This window comes from Mytilus californianus, unplaced genomic scaffold (genome assembly GCF_021869535.1).
Source record: "Mytilus californianus isolate M0D057914Y unplaced genomic scaffold, xbMytCali1.0.p SCAF_3, whole genome shotgun sequence".
Lineage (NCBI taxonomy): Eukaryota > Metazoa > Mollusca > Bivalvia > Mytilida > Mytilidae > Mytilus > Mytilus californianus.
The window spans coordinates 103,252,479-103,265,773 of record NW_026262679.1 but is presented as its reverse complement, the minus strand read 5'-3'; the positions used below and the strand labels follow the sequence as shown (position 1 = coordinate 103,265,773).

The 13,295-nt window shown below is 32.5% G+C and overlaps 1 protein-coding gene and 2 long non-coding RNA genes across 4 annotated transcripts in view; 2 read left to right on the top strand and 1 right to left on the bottom strand.

The window, feature by feature from the left end:
* Positions 1–13,295, bottom strand: part of LOC127735633 (uncharacterized) — a 151,334-nt gene that overhangs the window by 36,967 nt on the left and 101,072 nt on the right. The gene's annotated exons all lie outside the window — the stretch shown is intronic.
* The window catches only part of LOC127735629 (uncharacterized), a 73,981-nt gene that overhangs the window by 36,645 nt on the left and 24,041 nt on the right, over positions 1–13,295 (top strand). The gene's annotated exons all lie outside the window — the stretch shown is intronic.
* The window catches only part of LOC127735608 (histone acetyltransferase KAT7-like), a 28,533-nt gene continuing 15,469 nt past the window's right edge, over positions 232–13,295 (top strand). The window contains exons 1-4 of one of the 2 annotated variants that reach the window (XM_052245833.1): positions 232–321; positions 11,428–11,527; positions 12,049–12,507; positions 13,196–13,278. In XM_052245833.1, the coding sequence (XP_052101793.1) occupies positions 307–321; positions 11,428–11,527; positions 12,049–12,507; positions 13,196–13,278 (657 nt within the window). In that variant the 5' untranslated portion in view covers positions 232–306. The other variant, XM_052245834.1, reaches the window with a different exon arrangement.

Here is a 13,295-nt window from a genome sequence, read left to right as displayed (position 1 = left end):
CAAAAGATTAAGAAGCAAGAATCATCTAATTCCCAATCAAAAATCACAATGTACCATTCCATTGGTTTTTACACTTTCATACTGATAATAACTGTACAGAATTCTTATACAATTTTGAAACTAGAATCTTATTCTTATCAAATGTAGTATCGAATTTTATTTAACGGTTCATATATTAGTACAGCAACTACAATTAATATTTTTGGTTTTAAGATAGATTATACAGAACCGGAAGCAAATTTTAGCGGCCGAACAGTTTTGGATTGTTTATGTTTTGAAACATTCGATGTTTTCCCCAAAAAGAAAATGCCAAAGCGAAAGGTAAAGGTCACTAGAAACAAGGAAATAGAAGCTACATCTAACTGTTTCCTTATTTCATAAATTTATTCATGTAAAACGCAATAGAATGGTGAGTTTTGATCGATCGATCAATGAAAAATTGATATCTCAGCAAAATGTGTAAATTATAATGGAAGTGCAGATTCAGTTAGTTTACTACTATAGTCATCAGGAAAGTAATTTCATTAAACTGTTAAATTTAGAATATCTTTGAACTTCTGGTATGAAGATTCATTTCTGTTCAACAGGTTGGGAATAAATCCCTAGCCCTAGGTTACTAAAACAGGATTCTCATTAACACATGTTATAGATACACAATTATCTGTCTTGACACACCATTTTATGGAAATGATTATGGGACTGATACAAAGTCAGAACCTAATCATGTGTTTCAGAATCGCAATCACTGAAATAATGGGTATTGACTATTTGGTCATTTCGCCCTAATTACATGTTCACCTTTAGTTTATTCGCTCAAATAGTCGGTTTGCCCTTGGTCCATTTGCAGTATTTTCAAAGAAATCATATTAACGGTTTTAAGGTTTTTATATATCTTTGCTGATATTTTTTTATCAATTTTAAAGAAAATACTATATCTTAAAATTCTTAAAGAAAAACATGAAAATGTTTTAAAATTAATTGATTTTTTTCGAGCAATGATTGGCTTCATTGTTACACTGTCACTGATTTTTTTTTATATTTAATTCATTTTGTATGACTATTGATTGTAATGCTAATGAGGTATGATTATGATGTCTTTCATATCACTGATTTTTATATTGTCTTTGGTGGTTTAGTAATGAAAATAACATTTCAGCTTGGAACTAGTTAAAACAAGCATTTAAAAATATTAATGCAAGGAAAGGAATTTATTTCGCAGCTTGGATCCTTCAATCTTAAGTGTGTTTTCAGTGACAAATTTTGTATTCTGAAGTGGATAATGGAACTTATTCATTCTTCCAAAAAGTATTTATACATACATATACATGTAACTTTGTAAAACATTTAAAAGAAATGAAAGGAGAGAAAAAAAGAGACCCCCCCCCCCCCCCCAAAAAAAAACAAAACAAGACAACCCAGATAACTTTGTCTACAGTTGTCTTGGTATTCATGTGTACTTCATGATCAGTGCAAAAAAAGCAATATAATTATCTGGTAGCAGCAATACAACATAAATATTCGGTGAAATTTTCAACACACAAAATTCAAATAATATATTATGCCATTATACAACAGGATAACAAAATGCAATAAGAATCATGGGGAACATGTATTAGGGTGAAAGTGAATCAGGTGGAACATGTATAAGGGTGAAAGTGAATCAGGGCAAACAGACTAGGATTAAAAATAGTGATATGACTCATTATACGACCGCAAAAAAATTTTTGGGATCGTATAATGGTATGATGTCGTCGTCTTTGTCGTCCAAAGACACATTGGTTTCCGGACAATAACTTTAGTTTAAGTGAATGGATATCTATGACATTTTTTAAGAAGGTTTAATACCACAAAAGGAGGGTTGGGATTGATTTTGGGGATGATGGTCCCAACTGTTTGGGAATTAGGGGCCCAAAAGGGGCCCAAAACAAGCATTTTCTAGTTTCAGGATAATAACTTGTGTATAAGTATTTCGATTGCTCTGAAATTGTACCACAATGTTTAACACAAGTAGAAGGTTGGGATTCATTTTAGGGGTTATGGGGCCAACAGTTTAGGAATTAAGGGCCAAAAACAAGCATTTTTCTAGTTTCCAGACAATAACTTGTGTGTAAGTGTATGGATCTCTCTGACATTGTACCACAAGGTTCCATATAACAAAGGGAAAGCTGTGATTGAGTTTGGGGTTAATTGCCCCAAACATGTAGGAATTAGGGGCCAAAAAAGGGCCAAAAACAAGCATTTTTCTAGTTCCCAGACAATAACTTGTGTTTAAGTGTATGGATCTCTCTGAAATTGTACTACAATGTTCCATACTACGAAAGAAAAGGCTGGAATTGAGTTTTGGGGTTATTGCTCCAAGGGGGGTTTCAAAAAATTGGGGGGGGGGGGGGGATTTTTTTTCCAATTTTTTTAAGGGATAAATATTTTATATTTTCAAAATTTTTCAAGTTTCGAATTTTTTAAAAGTTTCAAGAAGAAATCTTCAATCGACAGTATTGCGCAATATATTTGTAAGATCTTTGACCACATTTATTTTGTGTCAGAAACCTATATTATGTCAAAAATTTGATCACAATCCAAATTCAGACAGTATAAAGCTTGAATATTGTGTCCAAATTTGCCCAAACTGTTCAGGGTTCGACCTCTGCGGTCGTATCAGGCTGCACTCAGCGAAGCATTTTATTTTATTTTAAAACAATAATAAAAAAATTATTATATTTATATGATAGCAACACTAACTAAAACATGATTAAGAATTTATTCAATACAAATCTTTTAAAGGGTGCGTACGGACCTTGATTCCTCTATTTTAGGTCTATGAAGAAAAAACTTTCTACTGTTAAAAATAAATCATCTTGACCATTGTTGACTCTCAGCTGTTAAGCATATGGAAGGGGTCCCAATTATTTTCCCCATTATTTCAATGCCAATTTATAATTAAAGGGCAGATTTTTCATTCCATATTATATTTGACTGCCAAATTTCAATTACTTTCTCATACTTGTAGTCCCCTTCATGGTTTCTTGAAGAATTCTTGATGGGTCATGACTACCATTTAACATGTTTAATAGAGCAATTCTGTTATGAGTATAAGGGTGATCATATTCACTTCCAACTTTAAAGAGAAAAAAAAATTGGGACCATCAGGAATATGACAGTTGTTTCCATTTGTATAATGTGTTTGAGCTTTTAATTTTGCCATTTGATAAGGGACTTTTCGTTTTGAATTTTCCTTGGAGTTCTGTATTTTTGTTATTTTACTTTTAACTCGACAGTAGTCGTCCACTATATACATTTAATAATCATCCAAATTTTAATAGAAGTTGACAGTTTTATGAATACTCTTTGACTATACATGTACTACAAATTAAAGCACCTTTACATAATTTTCATCCCGGTATAATAATATCCCATTGAATAGATGGTAGATTTATTAAAGGACTTCATTCCTGGTTACTAGACTGTTATCCTGTAACTGAGATCTATCCATGTTATTATTAATGTTTACACATATCAGTTGTTGTAACTTGCATGTACATGTTCAAAGGGGCATTAGCTACAATTTAGACACAAATTTAGAAATATTTCCTTGTTAAAAGCTGTCAGTTTGGCCTAAATTTGTCAAAATAAGCCCCAAAACATTGCTGATGTATTATTGACTAGCAAGTTAATAATTTAACCTCATTGAATCCATATTCATGTGACCTTCCATTTAACCCTTTAGCTTGAGAGATAAGTTATGCATGTACTAGACATGTTCAGCTTTTAAAGAAAAAGAAAGTCAACATTGAAAGTGAAACAAGGGGGAACCATTCTGTTGACTGATTCTATCCACAAAAACCATTCTTATACAGGTAAAAATGCGGTTTATAGCCTTTGTTAGTCTTGTATGTTTTTTAATTTTAGTTCATTTATATTGTTTGGAGTCTAGTGTGATGTCCATTTTCACTGAACTAGTACAGTTTTGTTTAGGGGCCAGCTAAAGCCCGCCTCTGGTTGCGGGATTTTCTAGCTGTGTTGAAGACCCATTGGTGGCCTTCTACTGTTTTCTGCTATTTGGTAGGGTGGTTGTCTCTTTGACACATTCACCATTTCCATTCTCAATTTTATTTAACATACTTTTTTACTCGCCTTGACAGAGTCTGAAATTGTACCACAATGTTTAACACAAGTAGAAGGTTGGGATTCATTTTAGGGGTTATGGGGCCAACAGTTTAGGAATTAAGGGCCAAAAACAAGCATTTTTCTAGTTTCCAGACAATAACTTGTGTGTAAGTGTATGGATCTCTCTGACATTGTACCACAAGGTTCCATATAACAAAGGGAAAGCTGTGATTGAGTTTGGGGTTAATTGCCCCAAACATGTAGGAATTAGGGGCCAAAAAAGGGCCAAAAACAAGCATTTTTCTAGTTCCCAGACAATAACTTGTGTTTAAGTGTATGGATCTCTCTGAAATTGTACTACAATGTTCCATACTACGAAAGAAAAGGCTGGAATTGAGTTTTGGGGTTATTGCTCCAAGGGGGGTTTCAAAAAATTGGGGGGGGGGGGGGGGGGGGATTTTTTTTCCAATTTTTTTAAGGGATAAATATTTTATATTTTCAAAATTTTTCAAGTTTCGAATTTTTTAAAAGTTTCAAGAAGAAATCTTCAATCGACAGTATTGCGCAATATATTTGTAAGATCTTTGACCACATTTATTTTGTGTCAGAAACCTATATTATGTCAAAAATTTGATCACAATCCAAATTCAGACAGTATAAAGCTTGAATATTGTGTCCAAATTTGCCCAAACTGTTCAGGGTTCGACCTCTGCGGTCGTATCAGGCTGCACTCAGCGAAGCATTTTATTTTATTTTAAAACAATAATAAAAAAATTATTATATTTATATGATAGCAACACTAACTAAAACATGATTAAGAATTTATTCAATACAAATCTTTTAAAGGGTGCGTACGGACCTTGATTCCTCTATTTTAGGTCTATGAAGAAAAAACTTTCTACTGTTAAAAATAAATCATCTTGACCATTGTTGACTCTCAGCTGTTAAGCATATGGAAGGGGTCCCAATTATTTTCCCCATTATTTCAATGCCAATTTATAATTAAAGGGCAGATTTTTCATTCCATATTATATTTGACTGCCAAATTTCAATTACTTTCTCATACTTGTAGTCCCCTTCATGGTTTCTTGAAGAATTCTTGATGGGTCATGACTACCATTTAACATGTTTAATAGAGCAATTCTGTTATGAGTATAAGGGTGATCATATTCACTTCCAACTTTAAAGAGAAAAAAAAATTGGGACCATCAGGAATATGACAGTTGTTTCCATTTGTATAATGTGTTTGAGCTTTTAATTTTGCCATTTGATAAGGGACTTTTCGTTTTGAATTTTCCTTGGAGTTCTGTATTTTTGTTATTTTACTTTTAACTCGACAGTAGTCGTCCACTATATACATTTAATAATCATCCAAATTTTAATAGAAGTTGACAGTTTTATGAATACTCTTTGACTATACATGTACTACAAATTAAAGCACCTTTACATAATTTTCATCCCGGTATAATAATATCCCATTGAATAGATGGTAGATTTATTAAAGGACTTCATTCCTGGTTACTAGACTGTTATCCTGTAACTGAGATCTATCCATGTTATTATTAATGTTTACACATATCAGTTGTTGTAACTTGCATGTACATGTTCAAAGGGGCATTAGCTACAATTTAGACACAAATTTAGAAATATTTCCTTGTTAAAAGCTGTCAGTTTGGCCTAAATTTGTCAAAATAAGCCCCAAAACATTGCTGATGTATTATTGACTAGCAAGTTAATAATTTAACCTCATTGAATCCATATTCATGTGACCTTCCATTTAACCCTTTAGCTTGAGAGATAAGTTATGCATGTACTAGACATGTTCAGCTTTTAAAGAAAAAGAAAGTCAACATTGAAAGTGAAACAAGGGGGAACCATTCTGTTGACTGATTCTATCCACAAAAACCATTCTTATACAGGTAAAAATGCGGTTTATAGCCTTTGTTAGTCTTGTATGTTTTTTAATTTTAGTTCATTTATATTGTTTGGAGTCTAGTGTGATGTCCATTTTCACTGAACTAGTACAGTTTTGTTTAGGGGCCAGCTAAAGCCCGCCTCTGGTTGCGGGATTTTCTAGCTGTGTTGAAGACCCATTGGTGGCCTTCTACTGTTTTCTGCTATTTGGTAGGGTGGTTGTCTCTTTGACACATTCACCATTTCCATTCTCAATTTTATTTAACATACTTTTTTACTCGCCTTGACAGAGTCTGAAATTGTACCACAATGTTTAACACAAGTAGAAGGTTGGGATTCATTTTAGGGGTTATGGGGCCAACAGTTTAGGAATTAAGGGCCAAAAACAAGCATTTTTCTAGTTTCCAGACAATAACTTGTGTGTAAGTGTATGGATCTCTCTGACATTGTACCACAAGGTTCCATATAACAAAGGGAAAGCTGTGATTGAGTTTGGGGTTAATTGCCCCAAACATGTAGGAATTAGGGGCCAAAAAAGGGCCAAAAACAAGCATTTTTCTAGTTCCCAGACAATAACTTGTGTTTAAGTGTATGGATCTCTCTGAAATTGTACTACAATGTTCCATACTACGAAAGAAAAGGCTGGAATTGAGTTTTGGGGTTATTGCTCCAAGGGGGGTTTCAAAAAATTGGGGGGGGGGGGGGGATTTTTTTTCCAATTTTTTTAAGGGATAATTAAATATTTTATATTTTCAAAATTTTTCAAGTTTCGAATTTTTTAAAAGTTTCAAGAAGAAATCTTCAATCGACAGTATTGCGCAATATATTTGTAAGATCTTTGACCACATTTATTTTGTGTCAGAAACCTATATTATGTCAAAAATTTGATCACAATCCAAATTCAGACAGTATAAAGCTTGAATATTGTGTCCAAATTTGCCCAAACTGTTCAGGGTTCGACCTCTGCGGTCGTATCAGGCTGCACTCAGCGAAGCATTTTATTTTATTTTAAAACAATAATAAAAAAATTATTATATTTATATGATAGCAACACTAACTAAAACATGATTAAGAATTTATTCAATACAAATCTTTTAAAGGGTGCGTACGGACCTTGATTCCTCTATTTTAGGTCTATGAAGAAAAAACTTTCTACTGTTAAAAATAAATCATCTTGACCATTGTTGACTCTCAGCTGTTAAGCATATGGAAGGGGTCCCAATTATTTTCCCCATTATTTCAATGCCAATTTATAATTAAAGGGCAGATTTTTCATTCCATATTATATTTGACTGCCAAATTTCAATTACTTTCTCATACTTGTAGTCCCCTTCATGGTTTCTTGAAGAATTCTTGATGGGTCATGACTACCATTTAACATGTTTAATAGAGCAATTCTGTTATGAGTATAAGGGTCATCATATTCACTTCCAACTTTAAAGAGAAAAAAAAATTGGGACCATCAGGAATATGACAGTTGTTTCCATTTGTATAATGTGTTTGAGCTTTTAATTTTGCCATTTGATAAGGGACTTTTCGTTTTGAATTTTCCTTGGAGTTCTGTATTTTTGTTATTTTACTTTTAACTCGACAGTAGTCGTCCACTATATACATTTAATAATCATCCAAATTTTAATAGAAGTTGACAGTTTTATGAATACTCTTTGACTATACATGTACTACAAATTAAAGCACCTTTACATAATTTTCATCCCGGTATAATAATATCCCATTGAATAGATGGTAGATTTATTAAAGGACTTCATTCCTGGTTACTAGACTGTTATCCTGTAACTGAGATCTATCCATGTTATTATTAATGTTTACACATATCAGTTGTTGTAACTTGCATGTACATGTTCAAAGGGGCATTAGCTACAATTTAGACACAAATTTAGAAATATTTCCTTGTTAAAAGCTGTCAGTTTGGCCTAAATTTGTCAAAATAAGCCCCAAAACATTGCTGATGTATTATTGACTAGCAAGTTAATAATTTAACCTCATTGAATCCATATTCATGTGACCTTCCATTTAACCCTTTAGCTTGAGAGATAAGTTATGCATGTACTAGACATGTTCAGCTTTTAAAGAAAAAGAAAGTCAACATTGAAAGTGAAACAAGGGGGAACCATTCTGTTGACTGATTCTATCCACAAAAACCATTCTTATACAGGTAAAAATGCGGTTTATAGCCTTTGTTAGTCTTGTATGTTTTTTAATTTTAGTTCATTTATATTGTTTGGAGTCTAGTGTGATGTCCATTTTCACTGAACTAGTACAGTTTTGTTTAGGGGCCAGCTAAAGCCCGCCTCTGGTTGCGGGATTTTCTAGCTGTGTTGAAGACCCATTGGTGGCCTTCTACTGTTTTCTGCTATTTGGTAGGGTGGTTGTCTCTTTGACACATTCACCATTTCCATTCTCAATTTTATTTAACATACTTTTTTACTCGCCTTGACAGAGTCAAAAAGCGAGACATAGGTATGCTGTTTCCGGTGTCGGCGGCGTTGTCAGCAATGTATTAGTTTGTGACTTGGTCAGTTTATGGGGAACCACTAGTGGTAGGTCAATGATATTTGGAATGCAGTTGTATAAGCATTAGCATATCTCATTTCCATGGAGATTATTTGGCCCCGCCCCCTCAGTCATGGTCTATTGACTTTGAAACTTTTGCTTAGTTTACATGTATAGTTTGTGATTAGGTCAGTTTATGGGGAACCACTAGTGGTAGGTCAATAATATTTGGTATGCAGTTGTATAAGCATTGGCATATCTCATTTCCATGGAGATTATTTGGCCCCGCCCCCTCAGTCATGGTCTATTGACTTTGAAACTTTTGCTTCGTTTACATGTATTCGTTTGTGATTAGGTCAGTTTAAGATGAACCATTAATGCTAAGTCAATGATATTGTATTGGCATTTGCAAGTTTCATTTCCATGAAGATTATATAACCCCACACCCTCATTATGGTTCATTGACTTTGAAACTTTTACATAGTTTACAAGTTAATGTTTGTGTTTGTTTAAAGGGAACGACTTATGAGATTTCAGTGGTATTTGGTATACAGTTGTATTAGTATTGGCACATCTCATTTCGATGGAGATTGTTTAGCCCTGTACCTTCAGTCATGGTTCATTGACTTTGAATATTTGTATAACTTACATATTAATAAAGTATTGCTATTTTAATTTCAACATTTGCATTATCAAAATAACAAATAGCAAGACATATCTCTGTGTTTACAGTTTATTAGCCTATCATATGAAATCAAACAGACCTAGAAAAATCCAATTGCACGTGCTCGCCATCTATTTATATTTATGTTTATATCTGGTTATATGACCATTGGCAGTCTTCAGAGGTCAGCTAGATGGTGAATTAGATGGTGTTTAGACTAAAATACACAAGAAATGCTGATACATATCATCGAGTCCAAGCATTGTTACAGTGTTTAAATAAGACTTTTTGTAATTTGTATATACCTTTTAGTATATTATAAAGCAAATACACAATGTATTAGGATTTGAGTCAAATCGATGAACATGAATTTGACGGCTAATGCCCCTAAAACTTGTTCCATCAAAATACAGAATTGATCAAAAACTTGTTTATTATTGTCACATGTACTTTGTTTACTGACAGATACAAACGGTAAATGCTGGTGAAACAATATATAATAGAACTGAAGTGAACTCAGTGAAGACACAAAATGTTTCGTCTTGTGACCCATCCCCTTAAAAAACAAAAAAGAAACAAAACAACCCTACCCTATGTACACTATAATTCCATGCATTTCTTTGTCCAAAAACCCTAAATGCTGCTTTTTGCCTAAAGAAAATGTAACTTCATAAAAATGTATATTGTCTATAGAAGTTGATACATGTATACATGTTTAGTATGTATATTATTCTTTGGGAAATTTAAAGAAATTCTTAAATTAATATATATTCATATAGAAACAAGGAAATAAAAGTTTTGTCTAAGTAAATGTTTCCTTATTTGAGTTACTTATTTAAGTAAAGTCCGTTAGAGTCAAGGAGATATGATCATTGCAAATCTTTAGATAATTCAGCAGGCCAGCAGGATGTCTTATTTTTAATGAATAATTATGAACCTGTGTTAAATTATCAATAAAAATGGAAAATTAGATAGTTTATACATATTTAATTTTCAAAAGTAGCAAAAGGGATAGGATACAAGTTATAACAACATTAGTGACGTCCTCTCCCTAGTTCATAAGGAAAATCAATTGATATACATTTTAACTGTACTCTGACTGCATTTATACATCGGTATATTTGAGTAACTATTCTTCAATACTAAATATTAGTATATGACATGCATTGACATAACTCCAAATAAGGAAAGGTGTGTTACTAGACTCTTATAAATTACATTATTTGCATTTTAATTAAAAACCTAGACATAATCAAATGGAATTGGAGCATACAGTCAGATTATTCTGTTTATTGGTTATAACTAAAGATATTACAAGCCATACCAGGTGACACACGGTCAACAAGAGTATAATTTGATAAAAGTGTTTGTGAAAATGAGTGATCCATATAGCCATATAGTTTCTTTTAAGGTGAAAAAAGTAAATCACTCTTGACTGTATTATATGCTTCTGCATTTAATGTTCAAGATCATTTCTTAGGTACTTGGTGAAAACATTTGCTTCTTTTTTTCGCTAAAATTTCATTTCCAGAACTGTTTTAATTATTTTATAATACTACTAGAACACACCCGCGACTGAAAGTACCTATGCCTTATTTTAGCCTGGATTTTTAGTATTCGTATTTGTCATCTGATAAAGTCATGCTGATTGTAAGGTGCACACTTTTCTCTGCTTTCAAAATATTTTTGTTTGAACCCGTCCTGGTTTTCTAACTACCATGACTACAAAAAACCTACTATAAACTAAATTTAATTTGTTAACTAATTAACCAAAATTAATAGTGGTATTGAGGTTGAAGAAAACAGACTTGTTAAATAGTGTACTATAGTGTAACATAGATATTAAACAACTACTGGAAGAATTCCAGGTTCTCCTGATAGAGGAGGGATCTACAGAAGGTAACAGGTTACAACCGGAAACTACATGTGATGCATACTATTGGTATCCAATTGGACCCGGAACTTGTTAATTATTGGTAATATTAATTATGTGGAAAACAAAAGGGCCTGAAACATTGTGAAATGGCGTAATTTTTAAACAACACCATTGTTCTATATTAGGTATATATAAAGCTGAATTCTTTGATTCGTCGTGTTTACGTCATGCCAGCTTACAAGTTGGACCTTATTATTTTAGTAGTATAGATAAGTTTATTTGAGCCAATTTTTGGACGAGGTAAATTTGACAATGTTTGAGTTGATATATTATTTTTGTTTACATAATTTGATTTTAGCATTCAAAAGAGGTGACAGAAGAAGCTGAAAGTGAACCAAGTGATTCTGAGAGTGAGCATTCAGAACCAACATCAAGAGTTACACGAAGATCAGCACCAGGTACAGTGATTTAAATTTCATTTAGGACATGCAATTTAAACATATTTTATTTGCTTAAATATGCAAAAGGGATGAGACACTAGTTAATCAAACATATAAATGTTTAAAGTCTGCACTAATTAATATTATATTGCCAAAGGTTATGATCAAATTAAGTAGACAGTTCTGTGGTAACCAGTCCAGATTGTTAAAAAGTATACTACTTATATTAGCATAATTAGGACATTAAAAAAAGAAGTGATATGAATATTCACACAGTACCCTATGGACAGGATGGATCTGAAATAATATTGACTCTATGAAATCATAATTCAAGAAGGTCTATGCAGTTCATGTAAGCTGAGCATTAAAGTTGTTTCATAATGATAATGAGTTTATGATTTCAAAATTCATAATGTTAAGATACTTGGGCTTTTGGATTAAATGCATGTATGCAGTTGAAGTTAATATTTGTTTGATATGTAATACATATTATGTATAGATAAACAGTACATGTGATTAATGATACATTGTATTTACAGATTTGAAGACATTCACAGAGTTGACACCTGTCAAGAAAAGAAAGAGGCTTGATACCTCAACATCTGAATCAGAATCTGAAGTACAAACTTTGTCACCAAAAAGAAAAAAAGTGAAAGGAAAACAAAAATCTCAAAGCCCAGAAAAAGAAATAAAATCTGCTAAACAAACACTTGACTGTGATGTGAAGGTAGAAAAGGTGAACAAAAGTGGGAAACAAAATAAAAACAATGTCGGTAAATCAGAACGTGGTGGTAAAGGTGAAAAACTTGGAAAAGGAAAACAGCACTCTAAATCCATTAAAGGAAAGCAGAGTGGTAAACATGGAGAGAAAAAACGTACCATTGAAATGACAGCAGAGGATGGATTCTTGTCAATATGGACTGAGAAACGACCTACACCATCATTAGATTACAATGAAAGTAATGCAAAATGTCCATTACCTGGCTGTGACTCTGCAGGTAAAACACACAACTAAGTACATGATTTCTTATACACAATTAACACACATGTTAAATAAGTCAACAATCACTCTTGCTTGTGTTGAGTGAATTACTGGGTAACTTGTGATTCAAGGTGATAAGACTAGTACTCTGAGGTAACACTCTGATTGATACTATTTATTATCTGTTTAATAAACTGATACACCATCACTAGCATTCTCTATTGAAAATTATCAGCAAGAGGGATGAGTCACTGAGACATCATGAGTGTACTGTAGTATCTATTGTTCAAGTACAACCTGAAAATACATCTTGGTTTACAATGAATTTGTGTACATGCATGATTTCCTAGCAGTACCCTAATTGGCTGTATTTTATAACAGTCACATCATCGACTCACATGGATTATTAAAGATGTTTGTTCGTTAATATTTACTACTATGCAATTCTAGTGCAAAAAATATAGTACATCCCTTTTACAAGAAGCAGATGAATTAATGACTTTAGTTTGACATTAAAAAATCAAGTAAATTAAGATGGTGTAGTGAGTATTAATTAAACTGTTATAATTTTTGAGTTTTATGATGATACATAATGAAGTAAAGCTGTACTAAGTACTGTAGTTTTGTTGCATATTAAGATATTTGTTATAGTTAACTTTAATAGAAAATGATCTTTACTTTAATATTCAAATTCTCTTTATTAGGTCACTTGACAGGAAGGCATGATAGGCACAGAACATTAGCCTCCTGTCCGCTTTACCACAACACAACAGCAGATGAATGTAAAGTAAGTACATGTGTATT